At 43.1% G+C, this 26,560-nt stretch overlaps 1 protein-coding gene across 1 annotated transcript; it reads left to right on the forward strand.

Moving 5' to 3' along the window:
• The first annotated feature begins 220 nt into the window (after nucleotides 1-220).
• On the forward strand, nucleotides 221-26,341 carry bcl2b (BCL2 apoptosis regulator b). The gene is made up of 2 exons (XM_080033647.1): nucleotides 221-1,347; nucleotides 23,548-26,341. Exons 1-2 carry the CDS (start codon nucleotides 781-783, stop codon nucleotides 23,680-23,682), a joined length of 702 nt encoding a protein of 233 aa, XP_079889773.1. The 5' UTR covers nucleotides 221-780; the 3' UTR covers nucleotides 23,683-26,341.
• The last annotated feature ends 219 nt before the right edge of the window (nucleotides 26,342-26,560 follow it).

The raw sequence follows: 26,560 nt of genomic DNA on the forward strand, positions 1-26,560 counted from the left end.
GTCTACGTAAGCACAGGTTTGGATTTCAGTCATACAATTGATTGTTTTAAACGTGCCATCCCGAGAACAGGATGCTTTAATGATTTTGTGCGCGCGCGCGTGTGTGTGTGCAGTTCTTCGTTTACACTAGGAGTCTCCGAGCGCAGCCAAAGGAATTACTTTGCGTAGCTGACGTCAGGACATACCTCACCAGCAGAGTGCGGAACAGTGGCGGCGGTGGGCAGGGAGCTGCTGAGGAGGATATGAGGAGCAATCGTGGAAGAGGGCTCAGTCCGACCTTGTCTGGCTCACCGTCCTGCGCCTGGCTGTGCGTAATCGCTGCTAAAATATAGTTGGCTGCGTTTGAAGCCCGTTCAAGCGCGTACAACTTTGGCCCTCATTCATGCTTTTTTAACCGCAATACACATCTTCGTCTGTTGCTGATGTGCACAGGAATAGACCAACACTTCTCCAACCTCTTCCGCATATTGGATTTCTATGCAAAGAGAAGGTCGCCAGTGTGTCTCTCCAAGGATTCGGGAAATGAAGACTTTTGAGACGTTTTGTCTTTTTTCTGTGCGGTTTCCCTCAACTTGCGAAGCGTTCTCTCCCTGTTAGTACCTCTACTGTCTGATTCGCGTAGCCTATATTTGACTGTAATTGAGTTTTGGGATAAGCCTGTGCTTTAAATTGTACAGCGCAACAAACACAACAAAAATCGACACATTCAAGATGCATTTTATTTAGAACGACCTCCTGTCTTTAGTCTGTAGGCTACAAAGTGACAAAATTGGGGCCGGAATGGCGAACGAGTGGAATCGCAACATTGTGGAAAAGTATATCTGCCATAAACTCTTTAAAGGGGGCTACCGGTGGGGGTTTGATGACGTGCGGGATGAAGAAGCTGATAATAATGGGTCGATAGTTGCCCCTCCACCGACTTTGGTCCGCCGGTGCCGTGAAGCCAACAACAGCGGGCCCGAAGAAGAGAGCCTCCCCCAGCAGCAGCAGCAGCAGCGCTATAAACTGTTCCCCCGGTCCGACCCGTACGCCGACATCCACAGGGTCCTGCGCGAGGCTGGTGATGAACTCGAGAGATTGTACCAACCGGACTTCACGGAGATGTCGCGGCAGCTCTACCTCACCTCCAACACGGCGCAGAGGAGGTTCGCCGAGGTGATAGACGAACTGTTCCGGGACGGGGTGAACTGGGGCCGGATTATCGCTTTCTTCGAGTTCGGAGGCACCGTGTGCGTGGAGTGCGTGGCGAAGGAGGAGATGACAGCGCAGGTGGACAACATCGCCGAGTGGATGACGGAGTATTTAAATGGACCTCTGAACAGCTGGATACAAGATAACGGGGGATGGGTAGGTCTGATTCTGCTGTTTAGTTATTGAGCCGCGCTTTGCAGTTGTGTGTCACGTATGAAGTCCCCCTTTTGCTCTGGTTCAGTGCAGTCTTAACCAGCAAATGCAGTAAGTGTGTTATTTAGATTAAAAACGTGCATTCTGATATGACTAATGGGACATGCTCACGAAAACCTCAGCTGCAGTTAACACACATCTATTTCCCTAGACGAGCCCATTGCGCTCGACAGCGCAAATGCTCGAGATGGACGGCCTCACTTATGCCATCTCTGATTGGATGTTTATGGTGGCTGTTAAGCTTATTTGACCAATCAGACCACGTGCTCTGTCACACCTCCCGACGCTACAAATAAAACCCGCCCTGTCAAGTGGAGAGAGCCAGTGGCTGCGGGCGGCCTGCCTGCCTGCCACCCTGCTGTCATCGAGTGGAGGGGGGACAGCCCTCTGTATTAAACGCGGAATTAAGGCTTCAAAAGCGGCATTCAATGCGTCACATGAGAAATAACTTAAATGTAGTGGTCATTTAGACATTAACCTGAATCTAAAGCTCCACGCTCTGGTGTGGTTGTGATGTGATGTGATGCATGTTAATGGTTGGAGGAGGCCAGACACATGTCAGCAAACAAAACTATTGAATTAATGTGTTTGGGCCTGTGGGCAGGGCTGGTCAGGTAAACTAGAACCCATCTGACATATAGGTCTACCTCAGGTGCTGATGCAGAGGCTTCTTACACTGTTTTTACCTGCAAACACACATGTTCCTTCACAGAGAAACCAAAAGAGCTTTGCATCAAAGGCTATACAGTGCTGTGAAAAAGTATTTGCCCCCTTCCTGATTTCTTTTATTTTTTTATATTTGTCACACTTAAATGTTTCAGATCCTCAAACAAATTTTTATTTTAATCAAAGATAACCTGAGTAAATATCACATGCAGTTTTTAAATGATGATTTCATTTATTAAGTGTAAAAATCTATTCAACCGTACCTTGCCCTGTGTGAAAAAGAAATTGCCCCCCTTTAATAAATCAATCAATTGACCACATATTTTGGAATGTTGAGTTCAATTTAGTGACTACACCCAGGCCTGATTACTGCCAGACCTGTAGAATCTAGAAATCACTTAAATAGAACCTGTCTGACACAGTGAAGTTGACTAAAAGATCTCAAAAAGCAGCACATGATGCCACTATCAAAATAAATTCAAGAACAGATGAGAAACAAAGTCATTGTTATCTATAAGTCTAGAAAGGATTACAAAGCCATTCTAAGGCTTTGGGACTCCAGCGAACCACAGTGAGAGCCATAATTTACGAATGGAGAAAACTTGGAACAGTGGTGAACCTTCCCAGGAGTGACCGGCCTTCCAAAATACCTCCAAGAGCTCATCGACGACTCATCCAGGAGCTAAGAAAAGAACCCAGACGAACATCTAAAGAACTGCAGGCCTCACTTGCCTCAGTTAAGATCAGTGTTCATGATTCCACCATAAGAAAGACACTTGGCAAAAATGGGATCCATGAGAGAGTGCCAAGGAGAAAGCTTCTGCTGACCAAAAAGAACACAAAGGCTTTTCTCACATTTGTCAAACAACATCTTGATGGTCCCAAAACCTTTGGATAAATATTCTATGGACTGACGAGTCAAAAGTGGAACTTTTTGGAAGGCCTGGTTCCTGTTAAATCTGGTGTGAAACTAACACAGCGTTCCACCATAAGAACATCATACCAACAGTCAAACATGGTGGTGGTGGTGGTGGTGGTGGTGGTGCGATGGTCTGGGGCTGCTTTGCTGCTTCAGGACCTGGATAGCTTGCCATAATTGATGGAACTATGAATTCTGCTCTCTACCAGAACATCATGAAGGAGAATGTCCGGCCATCAGTTCATCACCTCAAGCTCAAGAGAACTTGGGTGATGCAGCAGGACAATGATCCCAAACACACCAGCAAGTCCACTTCTGAATGGCTCAGAAAAAACTAAATAAAATGTATGGAGTGGCTTAGTCAAAGTCTGGAGTTAAAACCGATTGAGATGCTGTGGCGTGACCTCAAACAGGCAGTTCATGCTTGAAAACCCTCCAAAATGGCCGAATTAAAACAATTCTGCAAAGAAGATAGGGACAACATTTCACCAGAGCGATGTAGAAGACTCATTGCCAGTGATCACAAACATTTGGTTGCAGTTGTTGCGGCCAAGGGTGGCACAACCAGTTATTAAGTTTACGGGGCAAATACTTTTTCACATGGGTGTAATAGGTTCTGGTTAACTATTTACATTCAATAAAAAGAATGAAAATTCAAAAGCTGTATTCTGATTTCAATAGAGTTGCCTTTGTCTTAAATTATAAATGTTTTGATGATCTGAAACAAATAAGTGTGACAAACAAGCAAAAACAGAAGAATTTAGGAAGGGGGCAAATACTTTTTCACAGCACTGTATATTTTTTTTAACTTGAAATTTTCCATTTCGCTCTCTTCCTTGAATTAGCCCCTAATTAGCCGTATAATGAGAGCATATCATTTGTATTGCTTCGGTTATGTTAGCCGGAAGGTATCATCATTTTGGAGTGGGGGGGCATCAATGATTCATATTGAACATTTCATCTCAAAGGGAAGGACCATTTAACATTCCCCTTGAGTGTGCCTTGCCCCTGGAGGTGCTAGGTTGTGCCACATATCAAAGGCAGGCAACAGAGGGAGGGCCCTCTAGGAACACACAACGCTAATCTGCAGACACTGTGTTTAACATATAAATCCTCTGTGCATTGAGGTTGGAACTCTTCTGTCTTTTTCGTCAGACCTTGAAGCTGGCGCAGGCTGGGCCGCTCCAGGTCTCTGGAGCCTGTGCCCACTGTACAATAATGTAGGTCATCATCATAGTCTGTGTTTTCCAGATGGGCGGAGATGACTGTATCTCTGCTGCCCGAGAGAGAGAGAGAGAGAGAGAGAGAGAGAGAGAGAGAGAGAGAGAGAGAGAGAGAGAGAGAGAGAGAGAGAATGAACAGTCTTTTAATCCAAAGGATTATTCAGGATTATTCGAAAGCGTATGTTTCAAGTTTGGGTCATTCTTTGGTTGGGTTTCTGCTCTCTTCACCAAGGAAACCACGTAAACATTAGCTCAAACTATAGGCGATGATTGGCTACGATTGAACACAAAATTGTGTGTAAGGTTACACTTTGAATGTTTTGAACTTCAGCATAGACAGACAGGAGTCTATCAGACACCGTTGCCCTATTCACATCATTTGAATGCCCTTTAGGTGGGGAATTTCCTGAAGTGTGTATGTGTGTGTGTGTGTGTGTGTTTCAGTTATTACCTGACACTTAATCACTGACACTGCAGAAACAGACCTTTGTCTGTTGGGTTTCTGAAATCCAGCTACTTATTTTTTATCTTCTTGTTGTTGAAATAGAGAAAAAGTCAGTGTATCACTGAGCATGTGCCAAAAAAGTTGTTTTTACTGTGGAGTGTGGTAGGTTTCTTTGGTACATAGTACGTACAGTAAATAGCAACTAGCAATTTGTTGATTGTGATTGTTTTGAGTAATTTTTTTAATTATTCATCCTGTAGTTGCAGGTTTGGAGTTCCCCTCAAAACAACCACCCTCAGACAAACAAGATCCATTCAAAGAAAAGAAACATGCTTTAATTGTTTGTTTTATTTTTTTGTAATAATGTGTTCTCTCAATTGCATTTCTTCATATTACATTCTAAAAGCAGTTTCAAAGCTTTCTCTATTTTGCCAAGAATCAAATTCTGGGTTGGAAATACTGAATTTTTGCTCATCTATTTATTAATTTATCTTGCTGGTTTTAGAGTGGTCAAATTTAAATATCGTGAGTCTAAAAATGCTGGAATCAGCCAATTTAACACCCACCCTATGTAAATGTTTAATGGTAGGAATGTAACACCACCAAGTTGCTCAAACGAATTCCCAGAAAACGGGAAGACATGACCTCGATGTTCTCAATGGTATGCTACAGGCTTGACAATGGTCGCCACTGTTTGGACATAATCTGTGAAACCAATCTGTTTTCGTGTGAAAGCTTTGAAGCTATTTTGGGGGTAACATATTTTCGAGATTCATAATGGGTCATACAGCTCTCTTTCTTTGCATCCACCATCCACCGCAGAGTAATTTGAATCAAGCACAATTTGTATGTTTAAATTGCAGCACCCTTCTGATGAGCTTTTGGGCTCTCTGATGGTGCAGGCTTTAACAATGTAGACAGTGAATCAACATTGTTATATGTGCGTGTGGACAGGCTGCGTGTTTAAGGTCACCACTGTCCATTGTGTGCAAGAGGTGGCTCTTGTGTTTTCCACAATCCCTCAAACAAAGGTGGAGGCTAATCAACCTATTACTGACACTGACATGTGAGAGCGGTTTGGAAACAGCTTTTTATCAACCACCCTCTGTTTCCTGTTGTTTTGGAGGCGATTTGAGCCCAAAAATAGGAGAGCCCGCTAATCGTTGTTGAGTCTAGGCATCACCGGTGAGTCAAATATACTTTTTTTAGGTAGGCAAAACTATCTGCCCTTTAGAAATGACAAAGCAGCTACTGTATTTGCAGAAACCCAGCTGAGGGTGAAATGGCTCCGGCCCTGCACTGATTACCTCCCACACTCCGGGATGTAAAGCTCTGTCAGTCCTTTCATTGTCTTTATACGCTCAGTTTTCTCCAACTGTATAAATTCAGCCTTTGTGGTGGCTGAAATCGCACTCACCGGGGGACGGTTGCATTAAGGTCTGCAGCTTCTTTGCCCACACCTTGTGCACCTGTGTTTATTTACAGGGCTTAGCAGTAAACACCAATGATTGAACAAAGTGGCACGCTGTGTCCGACTCCTGAAATTACACGTTTGACCTCAGACATCTGTGTGAGAGGGCAGCAGCTTGGAGCAAAATAACAAAAAGTGTGCTCAGAGAGAAAAACAGCGGTTTCACAATTGTGGAAGACTGAGTGAGAACAGCTTCAGATATGATGCTGAGAAATTAATTTGTTTTTTTCTCCAGAGTGAAATGTCTCAGCCACTCTTGGATGGATTGCCATGAAATGTTGTAGATTGGTGGTCCAGATTGGAGGATTAACCCTTAGGATTTGGATAACCCACGGGCTTAACCTGTAGTGGTTTCGCATGACTTTGGCTTATTACCAAATAATTGTAAAACTCATATAATTCCAATAAGTCTCGATGTACTTTGTGTTTATTGCTACTTAACAAATGTAAGCATTACACTTAGATGACGATCATATCTGCTAAACATCCGTGTGTTAGCATTGTCATTGTTAGCATGCTGACCTTAGCATTTAACTATGTACATGCTGCCATAGCCACTAGCATTGCCTCTTCATGTAGTAGACAAGAGGAAGGAGATTAATCACCTGAAAACCCCCTCTCTTTTTTTCGAGTCTCAAACAGCAGGATCAGGTGTCTGAAGAATGCTGCTGGCCAGGTGGCCTAATTGTGTGTGTGTGTGTGTGTGTGTGTGTGTGTGTGTGTGTGTGTGTGTGTGTGTGTGTGTGTGTGTGTGAGGAAGACAATGTAGGTTGGCTTGGGTTGGGTCCATCCTGTGGGAGATTCCCTGAGCACAACCTGCTCGTCGGCGGGTGGGACCCGCATGTTGCTATAGTATGGCGGGCATCTGGCTGCGCCCCCTCTCCTCCCTTGTTGAGGCTGAGTGGATGTGGGACAGCGAGGAAGTCATTAATCTCCATATAGGTGACATGTCTGCAGAGTGGAGGAGGAAGGAAAAAAAAGGAGCCCCAAAACAAACTCACTCACAAAGGAGGCACATGCAGCCACACATAGGAAGGCAAAAAGAACCAGCCCCATGAAATGTCACTTCGATCCAATTTGTGTCTCCTAGTTTCAAATTCAACCCGTTCAACCATAGTCAATACCTAAGCGTGGCAATGTTTAGGAAGTGTTTCTGGCTGTGTTTTCCGGGGCTTTGAACTGTTCCCCCAACAACAGGGAGTCTGTTTTGACAGTGAAAGGAACGCTCATAGTCTGAGGACTATTTACAGTGTATTGAGCTCTATAAGTCAGGATTGATCCACCCGTTCCGTGACAGAAATCCTCTCTTTTCATTCAGTGTGTTGTCACAGTCAGCTGTTTACCTTTTTCTTTTTTCTTAATTTCTAGTTCTGACCTTAGAAAATTTAATTGCGCTTAATCTTTACCATGCAAGCCTGCAGACTCACACATTTAGGGTTTCTCCCTCCCACTCATCATTTCAAAACAGAAAAATAACAAAACATAATGTCCCTGCTGGCGAACAGGAGGATGTCTGTAACCGAGGCTGCAGTTTTGAAGATCTTAACAACAACGTTATCTCTTGATGTGGACTCTCAGGCTCTGTAACTGGAGACTGTTCACCATAAAAACGCTCAGAGTGGCTAGAAGCAGCCAAGATTTCCCCCCTGTACTGTACCCCCTTTTTTGCTGCGCAGGCTCCGGTCGCTTCGCCATCTGCCACTGTGTGTTTACAACCATCAGCCCAGCAACTGCAATATCAGGAACATTTCCTTCAGACTAAGGGCGGCTCTGGGCAGGGAATCTTTGACTCCGTATGGCATGAATACTTTTTTTCAGGAGCAGGCCTGAAGAGATCTCTCTCTCTCTCTCTCTCTCTCTGCTATCTGGGTCTCGGAGACGCTCAAAGACCAAATACCTTTGTTCCAAACATTCAGTCTCGTGCGTGGAAATACTCTGGAGAGCAGGTTTAATAACCCTTTATAGCTTAGTTGGTGCAGTGTGAGTGAAGACAATAAAGGGTTATTGCGTAGGTCAGTTTTTTTTTTTACGCTGAGGTCATTAGCGTCTGACTCTGAACCACTACCTAAATTCAACTATTGATTGGCTGCGGGTATGTTCCCGAGACGGTGTTTACATCTTCTTGAGGCTATTTTCACCAAAGTGCATTGTCTCTCGACAGCAGGAGCGACGTCTGCTTTGCCTTATCAGCCCACATTATGTCACTAAGAAGAACAAACGTTAAGGCTCTGTTGCAGATGGATACATTGCAATGAATAATTCAGCTGTTTATCAAAATAATTTGAACTGCAACTCAATTTCTGACAACAAAATCAAGTCCATCCTCAAACTGTAAACACACTGTCAGTCTTAATTGTAGAAAAGGGCTGGTGGTACCATTGAGACAGAGTGGCACTGTCTCTCTAAAAAATAATCTGAATTCCTCCCCGAAACAAATATCATACAACGTATCATACTGTTGACTGGAATGTAATGTCAGACATTCAGTTTGTTCACATCTCCTTACAGCTTGACTTGGCACTCCTTGCTTTTATGTCGTGTTCACGCCAACTTTACCATTCCGCGCATGCCGAGCGCTTCGTAAACGCGCCACAAATGTGCACGCCTGGTTGTGAATGGAAATCACTTTAACAACACAATAAGCATTTAGACATGAGAGTTGTTTTTATCGTTTTGTTGAACATTATGTTGCTTTGTGAGCGCTTGTGCCTATTTCCACAACCTCACTTCTCCCCACAGGGACCCTCCACCCTGTCCTGTGTGCTTATTCCTGGGCCTTCCTCAGGAGAGCCGGAGGAATGTCTGCTGGGGAACAGCAACTGTAAATAAATAATGGACCTGGGTGTTTCTTTTCCTGAGTGGGCGGTGAATGTGGCGTGGGGTGTGATTTTGTTTGTTGGACACACATGTCAGCTCAGCGTGCTGCCTTCGGTTTTATGCGTGCTGATGTGTGTATGTGGTTCTTGTTTGTTTGTTTGCTTTGTAACAATTCTATTTATGCAGGTCTCTATGGGGGAGGGGGAGCATGTGAGCCTACGCACTGGTGTTTGTGAGTTCAGCCAAATGATTGTGTTTCCTTTTTAGTATTTTTAGCCCAAATCACCTCAACCTGCTATCCTAGTCAGCGCACACACTGATGAATAATATATAGAGAAGATAAACTCGGACACTAAATGGATGTCCCTCAAGTAGAAAACCCAAAGGCTGCACGCACTCACTCCCAACTGAGGGATTACCTCTTCTTTTCCACCTCTCCCTCTTTCTGTCTCTCTCTACCCCAGCACCATGGACCATATCTATTTACATATGTACACGTGCTCGAACCCTTCACAAACGACTCCCTATTACCCTGAGACCAGGCTTTTAGTGTCAGGTAACGTTCCAGATTCTTAAAAAATGCAGGGACATGTGAGAAGCCCTCTAAATATAGAAGTGTTGCTATCGATGCTCCCGTGTGGTCCTGTAATTGTCGTGTTGCACATAAATCCCTGCCCTGTTTGCTTCCGTGCTTTCGCGGCGCTCACATCACAAACCCATCCGCCACTCACGCATGAGAAAAACTGTCCTAATGAACCATTTGAGACGGCAGATAAAAGAGTTTTCCACCTTTCCTGTCATGGTTGGGAGCTGGATAATGAGGAGTCTACTGAGACACTAGTTGACTTTGCCACTAGGCACACCCAGGCAAGCTGTGCAGCATATCAATATAGGGCAAGGTTAAACGGTTCTTCCCATTGTCTCGCAACTGACGATTTTTGGTACAAAGCCCCAAAAGGGGTTTAAAAAGAGATTTGATATTCTCAGTAAGTTTCTAGAGCAACAATAGCCACTGCTGTCGTGTGTAAGAGTGGGGAGTGTCTCCTAAATTACTTAATTGTTCACAAAAAGAGAGCCTGTTGCATACATAGCATAACCTTAATGGTTGTTAAAGGGTAAATTCCCCCAAATCACAAAAAAAAACAAGATTTAATTTCTTCCCCCTCATGGGTGGACAGTCTTCACTGATAACAGGAAATTGTACCAACAAGAAATGTTAACACAAAGGTTTGTTGATTTACCAGCGACATTGTTTCTAGTAAGAAACATTGTTGGGGAGTTTTTGTCTTTCCATGCTGAAGATTATTTATGGAGATGTTAGCGTTTTAATGTTATTTTACTTGTTGAGGAAACTCCAGCTTTAAAACTTTACAAATACATAAATAAAATTAAATGAAATGCATGCTAGACACTACCAGGACTTTTTTATGATTTGGGTGAGCTCTTCTTTAAGGCTTATAGAGTTCATACGCACACACAGGCAGGCAAACACAAAAGCGGATGTACTGGTGCAAATCAGTTATTTGCTGGCCACAAAATGGCTGTGTACACACTCACACACATGTACATAGACACATATGCTGTGGCACATGAGCGTGTGCACACAGAAGCGGATGTGGTTGTGTGAATCAATAATGCTGTGTTGTCACAGGGTGACATGTGAGCCATGGCAGGGAGCAGATGGCCCCGGGGTGCCTAGCTTCCTGTTAGCCATGCCATTCAGCCTCACCACACACACACACACACACACACACACACACACACACACACACACACACACACAAACCACCCCAACCATCCCCGCTGGGATTTCCCGGTGCAACTAGCCACAGCACTGGCCATTAACAAACAGCAAGCCATTATTGGCTCTTCTCTAAAATGCTGAGTACATGCTCTTCCAAAAAAAAAGACAACAGCCAAATAATGGTAAATATATTTACCCGGGTAAATAATTATCTGGACACCCTCCGCTGGAAATGTCAGTGATCCATGCTGTAGGAAAAAAAAGCTTTCTCTTTGAAAAGACCTTGGCGAGATGTTTTAACACTTTCATGCTTTTGACTGGTCTGTGTGTGTGTGTGTGTGTGTGTGTGTGTGTCAAGCTCTCACTCCTGTTAAACCTCACCCCAGCACCACCCTGTTGGCAGCCACCTTTGATGGCGACTGATTAGGTTTGAAGCGTATAGAGAAAATGATACGCCCCTGATGTTTGGAAGATAAAAGCTTTGCCAGGGGAACGCTGCTGCTGCTCCTGCATCTGCGTAGTGTTCCAGGGGTAGCCAGCAGCATTCATGAAACTCCTCGCCATGTATACAACTGTTGGTGTCCGCTCAAAATCTACATGCACATTTTGTAAGCATGCTGCAAAGAGCAGACATTCTGTCATCGTCACATATAACCCCTCTGACTATAGTGCTACACTCTACTTCTGACAGGGATACCTTGCCGCAAGGGCATGCTACGGCGTTATATTACATCAATTTCATTGAGACTACTCTGAAGGTGTGCTGCCTTTAATTGGTTGTTGGGCTGTCATTATAACTTCAAATAATGGCAGATACTTCAAAGCAAACAGGGAAAATTGAACTGACAGTGATTCCTTTTCTTCTTCGATATTTTGTTTAGCTTTTTTTTTCTTAGTGTTTTTTGACAATACACGGTTAGGCTTTACGCCTGTGTATGTTTCAAGGGGTGCAATCCTCTTGTGACTTATGTCAAAGCAAATTTTTTATGATGCCTGGATCCAGTTATGTCAGGCGCCATTTTGCTTTATAGAGGAGTGTTAACTGTGACATGTCTAGACAAATCTCATGTCGTCAAATTTAACCACTAGGAGTTTAATTAAGTCTGCAAATTGACCTATAAAGGGATTCATTCATTTTTCACATTCTGCGGAGGAGGGAGTCCAATACGTATGTTCTCTCCTTTAATCAACAAAATGTTACTTTAATATTTGAAAAAATAGGACCTTTGATTATCACTGTGCCAAGCTATCAGGTGGCTTTGCAAACTCATTTTCTGATACCATCCAATCTGTCAGAACGGGCCCTCAGCAGACCCCCTTGACCTCCAATGTTACCAGACTTGAATTAATGTGAGTCCAAATTCATGCACTCAGAGGAGGATACAAATATTCCTTGATGAAATGCCTGGACTTCACAAGGTGTCTTTGATCAGGAAGTGAAGCTAACATGCTTTAGGAGGAGGGGAGACGGATCATGGACAAGCTAGAGGAGGCTTGTAAAGCTCCAAATAGGCGGTCCAGTCCTCCTTCTTCTTACTGCCACATGGGGTGCAGCAAGGTCGAGAGTGCGCAGGAGTTATCGCTGGTAAAAAAAAAAGTTTGGCAAAGTGTGATTGGGCCACCTGTGTTGAGAAGACCAAAGCAAAATGGAGCAAATGGATTTGTTTTAATTGGAATTCCTGCTGTTAGAGTAGGGAGTTGGAGAATGAAGCAGATTAGCTCACACCACATAAATGTTATAGAGCAGACTGGGATAAAAGTTGCCAATTAAAGTCATCTGACTCGACAATCATCTGATGCTCAGCTGATCCGTCTGCTGACTTAGACAGCAGAGGATTGCACTGTGAAACATCCACGTGGGCATTACATACAGTAGCACCAAATAAAAACAGTGTTATCAGTAGCAGTTCAATGTGCACAGTATGTTAGCATCAATGTCAGTATGATATTCCTCAAAAGTCTCCATTTGAAACATATTGTAATGCTCAATGTACAGCAGCATCAAGGCTCCCCAGCTTACGCCAGGCACTCACTGAGTAGGGGAGAACGGGGTAATTTGTCACACGGGTTGGTTGTCAAAATAGTTATATCTCGGAACCAGAAGGCGCTGTCTGTGAAATTTTGGTATGTAAATATCCAGAATTGGGATCAGAGGTCACCTACATAGTCTTCCTTGGAGTTAGACTGCTGAATTTGAGGTGAGACGACTGTTTGTGTTTTTCATGTCAAATTGAAAATATTTAGCGCCTCAGTATTTTTCTTCTAGGCTTTTACACAATGGGTTTATAACAAAACACTTGTTACCCATACAAAGTGTGAAGGGTAAACTATAGTTTAGATTGTGGTTAGCAAGCTAATAAGTTGTCAGATGGTTGTTGGCCTTGATGCTAGCAAGAAATTCAAGTTGAGGTTGGTCGTCACATTTTTTGGGGGGTTGGTTGTCACATGTTATGTCAAGGCTGCAGCCAGAAAAGGAACCCGATAATGAAATACATTTTCAAGCTGTATCCTCACTGACACCCCAGAGAAGGAAAGAATAGAGCAGGAAAAGGCAGCTAGCATGCAAAAGAAAAAAGGGCAACAAAATCAAAACAACCCAGTGCATCCAAACTAGACCAGCTGCCAAGGCTACAGTAAGTTATGTAGGCCTATTTGTCAACTTGACAATGCAATTAAACTTTCAAATTTAGTTCTACTTGCTTGCCTTCTTTTTAAGATTATTCTCATTAAGATAACATTGTGACAAACAACCCCATAGTGTTTGACAACCGACCCCTTGATGGGGTTGGTTGTCACAATGTGTAAGGGTGTCTTTGATGATTAATTTCTTCTTTATTATAATAAGATATAAAAAGTGAGGGGTACACATTTCAAGCCAACACCTTAAGCTTCAATTTAATGTAGGAATGACTATTGAAAGATGTTTAGGTGATAAGCAATTCTCACTAGAGTAAAAAGTGTGCCTACTTACCCCGTTCTCCCCTACCCCTAATTACTTTTTCCATGGATCATTCCAGAGAGAAAAGCCCCCAAAAAACAAAAAGAAATCCTTCCCCTATTATGACATTGACATGTGCCTTATTAGCTTTCCACACATTTTCACGCCAGACTTAGAGTCACAATAGGCAAACTTATTATCATTCATCAGGTAGGCTGTGCTTGTTTCCCTTTGGTCTCTGCACACAGACAGGGAAGGTCACACCGCTCAGAGCGAGCCAACGTGCCCCATATAGTTCAAACAATTGCACGTTTTTTAAAGCATGCAGCTCAACACAACTCTCTCCAAGGTCTCTCTGTAAGTCGCATTGAACTCAGACCAGAGAAAGGATAAAGGGCCAGTTAATAAAAAGTGGTGTCCAGCCCCAGCCTGAAGCTGCTTCATGAGGCTCTCATTATAAGTGTATCTATTTCTGATTTTAAATGAAGTTATTTTATGACATAATGTTAGCGTGTGTGGCGTAGCTGCGTTCCTTGCCGTGGACTTGGTTATCGTAAGGCTCATTCCTTCTCGTATCAGGCCTCTTGGGCGCACACAGTGCAGTTGTTTGTCTCCACACATCAATGCATTCCTCTCATTCCTCTCCCCCCGGATGAAAATCAGCTGGTTGCTTGAGAGAGGTCATTGAACTTTTCCCCAGTATTCCCAGCCTAGGAGAGAGAGAAGGGGCGGGGGGAGCGTTTTTTTTTTCAGAGAGGAGAAAGTTGAAGTTAATTCCGAGATTCTTTTTAACATCATGGCTGACTATAAGCACAACCGAAGCTGTGGATAAATGCTTCGATTTCTCAGTCGGATGTGAAATTGAGAAACAATAATCGTTGTTTCCCCTTACACACCCCTCCTCCCCATTTCAAAATGACCTCACACTCCATGCAGGATAGAGAAGTTATGTCATGCATTTCACAATGTCTGCCCTCAGCTTGTGGGAAAAGCTTTCCTTCCCATATTTAGTTTTGCTTTTGCCTCCTACCTTCTTTTGTTAGTTCACAACACTAGTCCAATATGGTGATAACACTAAGAGTCTTGGACATCTTAACTTTAAGGCCTTGAAAACATCATCTTCCAACCAACCTCTTACTGTAAATTATCAGATGGAACATAGTGTACATCACACACAAAACAAAAATACAACATTGGGTGTGTTTTTCTGAACTGTAACCAAGATATTTTCTAATTTAATTGTACATTTTTCATGTTACAGATAAATATTAAAGATTTTTTTACATTAAGTCTTTAGGGGCTTTAAGTAGAAGTATCATCAGCTAAGTAAAAGCAATCATCCAGAAAAATTGCCCCTGTGACATGTGAATTAATCAGATTGCATTTTACTGTAGTAGCTGACCAGATAAATGTACTCGGATAAAAAGTATGATACTGTCCTCTAAAATGTAAATATAAAACAAAGGAACATAGGGGAATATAAACTAAAAATACTTAAGTGAAGTACAATATCTATTACATCGTAATTAAGGACAGTACCTGAGTAAAGGTTCACAGTTACTTTGTAGATGTTTTGAATTTGACTCTGGAAAGTATTTTCACTGTGGTTCAGCTCCTCTTCATCATCCCACTTCAAAGCTGTTCCTGAGGGGGGCTGCTCCTCAAACGGATGATTGTTTTCTCCAACATTTATCGGACATCTGAGATCCTCAATCTGCTCGACTCTGCTCACAGCGTGCCCTGTCCCAGACTGTGGCCTCTTTCATTTACATGGGTACACACACTGCAGAACACTGTTGAACCTGAAACCCAGCCCTGTGTACTCCTATCCCGTGAACCGCTCCGATTTCTTGTTGCCAAAACCGTCAAGCTCTCATTCAGCGGTTGACTTTACAAGACGTCTCCTGTATGAAAGCGGAGACCGTGTGAGGCACCTCACGTCGGGCTTTGATGTTCTGATAATACTTTCTCCTTGGTCTCCTGACATGTTTAATTCTCCATTAGGTGATGTTTGGCACTGCTTCCTAAATTAGGGGTTTGATCAAAGGAAAAAAAAAATCACAACATTCCTGCTTTTTGCGAACATGAAACTTGCCGTTTTGTTACAGTGTACTTTTTCTTCTTACACTTGGAGCTAGGATTTAGGAGTCGGTTAATGGTTCAAAACAAATACAAACCTCTTAGTTACCGTGTCTAACCAACTGTAGCGTTCTGTTGCTCTGCTGCTGCTGCTCCCCCCTCCCTGTCTCAATGGTATAAGTATGACTACATGTTTGGCCTGCCTCTAGTCTTTCCTTAGTTCCCCTCACAGTAGAGTCTGTGATTTAACCGTACTTGGCTCCACCACAGAGAAGCCATAGTCTGAAACCAGACGCTGATGTCATCCCATCTGGCACAGGAAGTGACTTAACGCTAACTGAAGTGTCAAGCTGTTTTTTTTTGCAAATACTTAACCAATGATAGCTGCCTGGAAAAGCAACTTGATGAACATAAGGATTGTGACATTCTGTTACGTCAGGGCTTGAAACAAAAAACAAACCAACACAATAAAAAGGAAACAAACACCCAACAACTGATAAGCTGAACACACCATTTACAAGAACATCAGTATGACTTCATTGCTTGGGCTCAAGTTCAAAACAATCCGCCCCCACCACGCTTCACATCCATGGAGGCCTACAATGCAGATGGTGCTCCAACACATCCCATTCACTACACCGTATATATACAGTAGTCGTGTTTTGGCGCCGATCACTCAGTCTATTTTCAGCCCGTGCCCCGTTTGAGATGGTGGTTGTGTGGTCTGGAGGTCTTAAGGGGGTCACTGGATTTGACTTGTACGGCTTGAAGCAGCATGCCACCCCGCCACAGGAAATGAGCCTCTCCCATGGGCTCTGTTTGTCACAGGAGAAGCAACAGGCCACTTGGGAATCTGCTGGTTCCCACGGCCTCTATCAGAGCTTTCTATCTGCACAAATCAGGCGTAGCGGCTCAGGGATGGAGGGTAGGGGGTGAGGCTCCCATGCGCCACTTGTTTTGCCAAAATTAGCCGTGCTCTGGTTCCTGTACACAGCAATCCAAGGCTGATTTAAAAAGCTGATATTTAATCATTAACCGAAACTGCATGGAGCGAATGTAAAACATTGGCATCGCATTTTTGTCCCCTGAGTGCTTCTGCGGGTTTGAAATGCCACACAGTGCTTCTTTCATTTGCCAAGTGCCTCTTTGTACGAGGGCCCTCACATTCCTGTGTGCGAAATTTAAACAAAACAACTAGTTATGGAGATTTTTCACTGGATTATGTCAGAGAGAACACCGCAGTTTGTTGGCCTCCAAATAACAAATTCCAATTCTGAAGCCACGAACACGTCACCGGAGCAGTCGATGTGCTATGCAAGGTTTCCAACACTGAGCTATTAAAGACCCATGTGTCAGACATCCTGTCTTTACAAGAAAGCCACTCGAGTCAGGTTAAATGCACTCCAAACACAGCAGCCTGTGCGGATGATGAATCAGCAGCCCTTTTCCATTCCCTCCTCTGCTCTTGCGCGTCATTGGTGGCCTTTTAAATGTGCAGAGGGGCAGACACGAGACGAGAGTTGTTTTATTAGATTGGGTAGCCCTGAACCAGGAGCTCGGATGGAGCCTCTTGGTATTTATAGCAACACAACTGTCTTGCCACTTCTGTCCTATTCAAGTATTGTCACTTCCTCCCATGCAGTGGACCGGATATAGGCTCAGAGGAGACATCCTCAGATGAGGTAGACATCCCCTTTCAGCTGCATTGCACTGAATCTATTTTGAGGAAAACCATTGTGACAAGTTTAGGGCAACTGGGAAGGATTTTGGATCAATTGTTGAGGTTGAATTAGGCTTCAAGGTCAAAATCACAAGACGGGCTCATGTTGTAGAAATGAAAGAAACATTTCGCGTGTGAATGTCGATAGTTTGTCTGCTATCGGTGTATGAATGTGTGTGTGAATGGTAACGTGGGAAAGGAAAACAGGTCTCCCTTGAAAAAGAGTCTTCGGACTCAATGGGATTTACCTGTATAAATAAAGGTTAAAAAAAATATATACACTAAAATTAATACACTCGGAGCCTCAGAGGTGCCGATAAACATGGAGTACAGGAGGGAGAGAGCAAATGTAAGGAGAGCAAACAGAGTCTGAATCCATCCAATTGCCCTCACTTCTCCGAGCCCGCAGGGTCACCCCGTCCTTGACTCATGTTTGATCAAAGCCGTTCAATAAAAAATCAATAGGCTCAACAAGAATATAGTGCCCGCACACCACATTACTGCTCAGTCAAGGTTAAGTAAAATAGATCAATCTAGATGCGGCTGCACACATTGGACGGTTTAACTCCAAAGGTTCCTCTCCTTCTAACTCTTTGAAGGGATGAGAAAAAGAAAAACAAGAGAAGCGTTTTTCATCTCTAAACAAACCAGAGTCTAATGTGTAGGGTTACAGTCCTCATTTAATGTGGGGGCTCAGACAATGAAAAATGGAGCTGATAAAAAAAAAATAAAAAATTTAAACGCTGGTGTCAAGAGGAGTGTGGGTGATTTACTGGCGATCACGTTTCATGTTCCAGTAGAGCAGGCTCGCTCCCACGTGAGAAGCGTGCTGTTTTGTAAACACACAAATGCTGCTGCCGCTGACGCAAATTTGAATATTTATGAGCCTTTAGGGGTAGCATCCAACGTCAAAGCTGTTCCTACCCTTTACAGTTGAGCCCATCCGCCAAGTCTGAAACCCGAGTCTTCAATGTCACCCAAAGCGAAAGTAAATTAAAAGGGTTTCGCGTATCTTTCTTTTCCTGTTCTCTTCTTGTCTGGCAGCCTGCCATTTCTCCACAGTTACCATAAGTCTGGCTGTTTAAAGGGCTGTTCATTCCTTTTGGGTAGATTCATAGGAAGATTTAAAATGCCCCGGTATTTTGAACGGATGTGTATCGTCAATGAAGCTACAAGTAGAACCAGATTGTCTTGACTCTTTCATATCAAAATCATTTAAACATTCTTAAGTTAGATAGTTTACTACTTGAATTAACATGTAATGCTGGAATTCAAGGTGATATTGGAAGGATATCTCCTGTGAGGTTTTCAGAGATGGTCTTCCGAGCAGTTTTATAGCTCACAGGAAGTAAATGATTATACATTGGGCATTAGGGCCTGATTTAATACGTATTTGCATCGTCATCGTTGGTCTGTTGGTCAGGAAATACTGAGAAAAGATATCAAACAGATATACACACAGGACAGGTTCACATTTGAAAAGCTGAAGAGCATGCTACTGTGCATTACTGTTTTGTCAGTAGCCTGTGAGCCACTAAGAGTAAGTGTATTAAGTTGGGCGTTTTTTTTTTCAACCTGCCACCCAGGTTGTAATCACTTGTCTGTGAGGTGGTTGTTTCCAGCTATTGTAGTATTGTCACAGTGTGGTGAAGGGCTCAGTGTCCTCAGCTCCAAGCTGTTTGGCACTGCTGACACAAGGGGATTCACTGGGTAATGAGTATTTCAACAAACTCCTTCGGTCATCTCATTTCTGCCGTGCCAGTCGATGGATGACACTCCAGAGGTTTAATCGAACCTGACCTTGCTTCCAGACGAGAGGCTGCTGTCCTCTCACCTATTGTGTCTGGAGAAGGTTTTTTTTTAGTTTGTGTGTGTGTGTGTGTGTTTCTATCCGCGTATGCATTCTAAACATATCCATTACAAAGGACAGTATGCCCTCCTTGCATTAAAAAAAATCTCCCATTACTCCCCCTCAGCTCCTGAAATTAGAGTTTTGTTTGACTTTAATTAGCTTCAGAAAAGTCTGCAAGAAGCTCATTAGAAAATCAAAGAGGGGCGGCAGCAGCAGTGTATGCAATATTCTAGTTATATGCGAGTGCTTTGGAAATAAACAGAGCATGGGGAGAAGCTTGGTTTAGAGGTGAATAATAAAACAGGCATGTTAATTACAAGTTGAACTTTAACCCACATCCCTTTCTCTTAGTCTCAGCCTGACCGCAATTACCCACAGAAACGTCCCAAAACAGAGAAGATTGCCTAATCATTTTTCTGATTTGAGCAAAGCGCTGCTTTTCAACAGAGCTGGCCAAGCGCACACAATGACTCATTATCTTCCCCAACAAGTCAAGATAGCATTCCCAATAGCAGGGGGATATACCCAAAGGAACTGGCAAATGTTTGGTATTTCCTGTTGCCATTAAAGAAGAGTTAAGGCCAACCGAGGGAGAGACAACAGTGAAAAAAAACTCTTTGTGTCCATGAGAAAGACACTGAGCAAAACCCAGAGGTTTAAAAACCATGTGAAAAACAAATCCAGGGTTGAGGACAGTCACTCTCCCGCTGGTGGGAAAAGCAAATCATGTGTGAAGCTTCCATCCTGGGTAACCATGACACTCGGGCAGCAAGCTGCCACCCCATGGCTGAGTATGGGATCCTCTCAAGTGCTCTGATTCCTTTACTCTGTTTGTGTCTCAGAGGGATTCATTGTGAGCAGTTAAACAAAACAAAACGAAGGAAAGGGTGTGTGTGTGTGTATTAACCTGGCTAGGCCTTTTCCGTTAGGATTCTTGGCTTCTATAGGGCGTCTTTGACCTTTCAAAAGCCATTGATCCAACAAATGAATACTGTAGAGAACTGCAGCCTGGACTCAATTTCCCAGATGCACACCTGCTGGCGGTGGCAGATGGCTTGCTGCAGGGTAGTGAGATAAGTTTTTGAGGATTATAGTCTTTTGTTGGTGTGATGAATGCAGATGTTTTGTCCTTTGCTGTCCCTGTCAACCTCCTGTGTCCTATGCCAGCTGCCTATTATTAGCATTTTTTTTCCTTCAAAAGGCAATGAAAGTCAACACAGAAGGAGAAAGGGAACAAGAGTAAAGTAGGAAGGTAACTAAGGTTTGTTTTTCACGCTATACTCACATGGTCGCTTTCTAGCGTGTGGGTGCAAAAGTTCCCGGAGCTGAAGTGGAGCATGCCTCAATCTCATGATAGCCACCTGACACCCTCCCTCCCTCTTCCATCTCCGCTTCCCAGATCTCCCCTGAGCCAGTCTGGAGTTATTACCGTCCGTGCCCTTGCGGGGATTCTTTTAAACATCCATCACTGCTCGTATGAACCTCTTACCGTAATTGTCCCACTTTTGTTTCAGACTTAAACGGATGATAATCTATGCCGACTGTCTGGGACATATCGAGGACACGCATCATGGGTTTGCCATTTTGTCGAGGCCTCGCTAGTGGTCAGTCACATGCATTTGCTGCTGCCTGTATGCACCCCGTGGCTGGTTTGTGTTGTTGCCTCAGCACACTGTTATTTTCCAGTCGGAGGTTGGAAAGGAAAGAGAGATGGAGTCAGTGTTTATGCCAACTTGCACATTCCCCTCAGCTGGAGGTGTGACTGAAGAGCTTGTTTCTCTCATTAATACCTGAGTCTTGGAGAGGAAGAGAGGAGGAGGAGGGGAGGAGAGGAGGGGGAGCGCCATCGTTGAAAGACAGGCCTTGTTCAGAGTTTGCTAGACTAAAAATCCGAATCTGAATAATTTTGCACTGCCTGCTCTAGGGATGGCAGCAGTGCCAGTTTGCCCACAACTTTGGTACATACTGAAAATATAAAAAATATCAAAAGCTGATGGATTGCAACACAATATGGTAGACCTACCGACATTCATGGTTCCCAGATGATGACTCCTGATGATGATCCACTGACTTTTCCACTGGTGGCACCATGAGGTTAACAAATACCATGAAATTCAAATCAAACACTCAACCCCCTCAGGATTTCTTGTAACTTTGATGATGCTGCAAAACTAAGGGCATTCCCATCTGCCTCAGCTGTAGCCTATGTCGTCTTAGGTGCTAATTAACACTTATTAGCATGCTAACATGCATAAGTAGGGGGCGATGCAAAAGGTAAATATAATAGAGGACAGGAGTTAGCACACTGGCGTTGCTTTTGTGAGCATGTCCATGATGATATTAGCATTCAGCTCAAAGCCCAGCTGTGTCTGATTAGCTCGGTCTCAGAGAGCTTGCTAGCATGGCCGTATGGACTCTAAAGTCTTGTTTTAGCAGTGGATAATTACAAACTCTCAGCTGCAACAAAGGAAATGCCATGTGGATATTGTAGGCTGATTTAAACACCAGAGGTGCCTGAATTATGAAAAAAAATGCTGATCCTTCCTCCTCTGTGTCACCGAATGCCCCCCACCCCAGCCTCAGGAATGCCACAGGACGGAAAGGGAGAGGGGAACAGGAAATACTTTTGTCTCCCCACAGCACTTCAGAAAATGTTAGTCCTGTGTGGGCTTTTGGTTTGATAAGAAGGAAACCGTATATTAAAAAATTAGACACTCATGAAAAGGAGTTTAATGACCCAGTTTTGCCAATTCTAGGCCTATATCAAGGACGAATACAACGTGTGTATTCCAGTTAACATTACACAGAAACATAATTACTGAAGGTAAATTGAGCTAAATGAGAGAGAACTTAAAAATAGAATAATAGATTCCCATGGGAACTGACACAGTAGTGTTGTGGTGAATTAAATGTAACAATTCACCATTGTTCACATATATTTTGAGTTACAGCTAAACATCGTCAGGACATCAAAGGAGGTCAACTGTAATGCTACGCACGCCCGCCGCTAATGTGGTTAGCTTGTGATATTCAATTGGAAACTGTTACATCCTCTCATTAACCTTCCTAAAATACACTCAATTTAGCTGAGTTCAAGATAATCTATGTGTATGTGTCTGTGTGTAGAGGAGCTTAGCATCATGACTTCCTGTCCACCTGTTCCCACTGCCATTGCTCATGAGCAGATGTCTGTATTTCCTTATGTCAGGCATGCCGCCGTGGTATTCGCTCCACAGACCTTACACACGCTAACAAATTGTCAATTTGTTACAGAGCTATATCTGAAAACTCCTCATAGCAGCGAAAAGCAGAGCCCCCCCGAGTCACATTAATATATTTATGCAGGAGTGCTGCAGCGCTTGTCCAAATGCTAGATAAACAAATATCTGTTGATGTTCATGGGCTCCAATGGGCTCTGAATCTCACTTTTTTTTGTGTTTTTGTGATTCCCATGTTTGTTTAGTGTGTCTTTCAGAGCATGTTGTGTGTCTGTCTGCAGGAAGGGGCGTCTGGGGTTGCGTGTGGGCGAGTGTTAGAGCCGGTGAACATTAATGCTTCAGCTTGCAGAACGGGTGTAATAACACTCTATTTTCACCCATATTTGGTGGTGGCCAAGGGATTTACACCTCGGGTCACTTCACCCAAATAACACAAATCTCGAAGAAACTTTCTTACCTCCAGAGTTATCTTGCCATGGAGGTGATGGGGTTACAAATTACATTGAATACATTAAGAAGGTTTATCAAGGTGGTGGAAAGTTGGATTTATTGAAGAGTAACCAGGGAACTGTGGCTTATAATATATATAATATAATATTTTTTCTCATTGTCAACAAATTTCATGAAAAAACCTGTTTTGCCCTTAAAGTTCCAGTCTTGTCCAGAAACTATTAAAAACACACAATTGAGCAACATGCACCATTTCCTGCTGATGTAAATACTCACTGGATCACTAAATGTATATGCATAAAATAGTCCTGAACAAATGCAAATATTTACATACTGTGAGGTGTATTAAATAGGACAGTGCCCAGCTGTTTCAGCAAATTGCTTAAAACTAAAAAAGATAAAATGTATGTTTGATCTATGACTTTTTAAAGATTTACATCTTCAGTAGGAACACATGGTAGTCAGCCTTATTCTGTATGGTGTTTGTAGCCTCCACCCATCAGACAACCAACTGACGCAAGATCTCTCACACAGGAGAACACCTATTCTTTGACAGCCCAATTAAATGTCTGTCTTTTCTCTTCCCTGTCTCTTTTCCCAGGATGCCTTTGTGGAGCTGTATGACAGACAGAGGGACTCCGTCTTGTGCTCCTGGCCCTCCATTAAGACAGTCTTCGGTCTGGCTGCACTCGGGGCAGCGAGCCTCACCATCGGAGCATACCTAACACAAAAGTGAACGGCGTTGAACTTCTACTTCTCATCCTTCTCATCCTCCGTGCCTCTTCTTCTTTCCTTTTTAAAGACGCCCCCTGACCCCTCCGAGACAAACCCTCAGAATCAGGCTCTCTTCAAAGCCCTCTCTCTCTCAGAAAGCTCCCTCCTTCCTCGCCCCCTCATGTCAAAACAGACACAAATCAAAACAAGTGGAGCAACCAGATGCACAACCCATACGGAGACAAGGACTTCTTGAAAAAGAGGCAAAGCTTAGATGTAATCACGCTAAGCTTAGTCCAACGGAGAAGGGAAGGGTTTTTATTTTTCTTCTTTCCCCTGCCTGCTTCTGTACTAGTTATAGCATGAATGTTGAGTGTTACTGTAGACGTTGCATGTGTCAGAGCTCATGCGGGACCTCCATTTTGGAGGCCTTGACTATGGGGGTTGCAGTTGCAGGGACAGCGATGGCCCCCCCACACTGTAGAGAGGAACCGTCCGCAGCTTCTTGTTAGGGTGAAGAACCCCGTTTGAACTGTGGACTCCAGTTACCAACACCCCCACCCTCCCCTCACACACACACACCCCTTTACCCCAGCAGCCGTCCTTCAAAGGACTTCCTCCAAAGAACAGCTGCCCAGAATGTATAATGGAAACAGCTTGCTACGAACCAGCGAGTTGCGAGTCTTCTGCTTTCACTCCTCAGACAGCTCCAGTGAACTCTGAACACACTGCACCATTATACACTCCCTGGCCTTTAATAAGCAGAAAGGCCAGTGGAAGACTGAGTTCTGTTGATATTTCTGTCGCAGAGTGTATTCTATTTTTTAAAGCTCCTTGATTATGAATTGTATGTTGGTTTTCATTGTTTTGCAGCAAGCCAAGAAACCCAAATTGTGTGGTTGTTACGGCAGGGCATAAAAAAAGTAGAATGGACATTTTCGAAGGAGTGAAAAAACATGCAGAAGAAGCCCGTTGTTGCATAAAAACGTCACATGTTGGTGAATATACTGAGAAACTGTTGAGCACAGCACAAAAGAGAAAGGCAGAGGTAAAGTGAGCATTCCATTTTGCATCTTAAGAAAAAGGGTAGGCCCCCGTGCAACATAAAGGGACAATTTTGGAATTGTGCATTCCTTAAGCAGAGGAATGCACTCTTCTGCTAAAATATCTCCCCTTTAAAAGCCACATATTAGCCACCCAACCATCTCTTTTTAAAAAAACGCTCAGTTATTTTCTATTTTCTACCTTTGCTGCAGCTTTTCCTACTTTTAAACTTCAGCCCATTGGTGGTCAAGTTTTGTAGCTTTGCCTATCTACATGTGTACTTACATTGCAGAGGCAACCAATGCAACTCAGTAATGCTAGAATAAGCCCTGGCAAACACACATGTGGACTTGGACTGAGGAAAACTATGTGGTGTCTACAGATGACTAAGTGGACTAGCTACTACAGCATCAGGGTTCAGGTTCAGGGCTACAAAATCCGGTGCATCCCCATGTGCTGGAACCTGAGATGACTCTCCTCTCCCAAGTCTGCAAATGCATTCAGTTATTGATTTGTTCCTCTCAGCCTGTTATATTGATGTTTGTCTTGTGTTACAGTCTGATAGAAAATGCAAACAGGCTCCAAAACAATTTTTGTTGTACACAATACTTAGCAAGTTGCTTATGGAAAAGCGATTTTCCTTCCTTTTCCTGTTATTAAAAAAAACTTCAACTTTCTTTTTTGCATAGATGAAATATATCGTCTTCACACAATTATTATTCACGGTGTGTGACCTTATTTATACCACTGAAGGGTGAACGATTAAAAAAACAAAAAAAACAACAGTAAAGGAATTGCAATTTTTTATATTTATGTAGAGGTACTCAGATCACAGAGTTTTTTAACAGTACTGACTGGTTTTTCACTTATTTCTAATCTATGGAATCACACTGTAACTACATTTCGTTTTCTCCCTGGCTGCTATTATACCAAGATTTTTTTTCAGTTTTTTATGTGAATTTATGTGTCGTATCCATTTTGGCTTAAAGCTGCTATAGTGTTGATTTTCACTTTTAAATTACAGCTTATACTGCCACAGAGTTACAGTATAGTAGCCTACTCGAGAGCTGGAAACCAAAGTTGAACTGTATTAATCTTTCAAAAAACATCATACATTCAAACAAACAAAAACAAGTAGCTTATCGAGAATATGTGTCACTTCACTTTGCTGAGTCTACTCCAGTGGGATTTTGTGATCTCTCTGTGGAGGGTTTGTCTAGTGTTAGCCTACTTTACTATATCAGCTTAAACTTTAGTCAACCTTGTGCTACTTCTCTGTAAAAATAAATAAATGTTGATCTGCCATAATTGTCATAAACTCCCAGCCTCACTACAGCAGCTCACAGTGTGTGCTATTCCTGGTAATATTTGTGTGTTAACGGAGAAACAAGAGAGTGATGATGCACGACCAGGATGAACGGATTAACAGCAATATACTGTCATTTTTATATATTCTCTGTGCATATATGAATGTATAGGCACTATTGCTGTACCCTTGTATGTCTATATTCACAAACCTGTAGCACTTACAAAAAAAAAAAAAAAAAAAAAAAGTGAATTGTGTTTATGTTGTTTACTGCTATATCCACCATAAGCTAGTGGGATCATATTGTTCCTAATAAATCCAGATTTCTCGAGCAGCTGCAGTCCCAGCTTCATGGTCTCTTTTTTTTCTCTATTTAAAAAAATTATCGATTCTCAACCATTCATCTCAGGGAGCTTGTCAGCGAGAGACAGACAGGGAATCAAGAGATGCTTAAAGATGGAGAGAGCAGTGGATCAACTGGTTTCTTTGAGATTACCTGTTATCCAACATCCATCCATGATGAATGTGAGCCTGGTTTGGGTGTCAACGT

This window comes from Ammodytes marinus (genome assembly GCF_949987685.1).
Source record: "Ammodytes marinus genome assembly, chromosome: 9".
NCBI lineage: Eukaryota > Metazoa > Chordata > Actinopteri > Uranoscopiformes > Ammodytidae > Ammodytes > Ammodytes marinus.

Excerpts from the sequence above, each read along its gene's own strand:
- bcl2b (XM_080033647.1), top strand. The coding sequence starts at position 781 with ATGGCGAACGAGTGGAATCGCAACATTGTGGAAAAGTATATCTGCCAT. Across the intron at positions 1,348-23,547 it reads TACAAGATAACGGGGGATGG|GATGCCTTTGTGGAGCTGTA; the intron begins GTAGGTCTGATT and ends CTCTTTTCCCAG.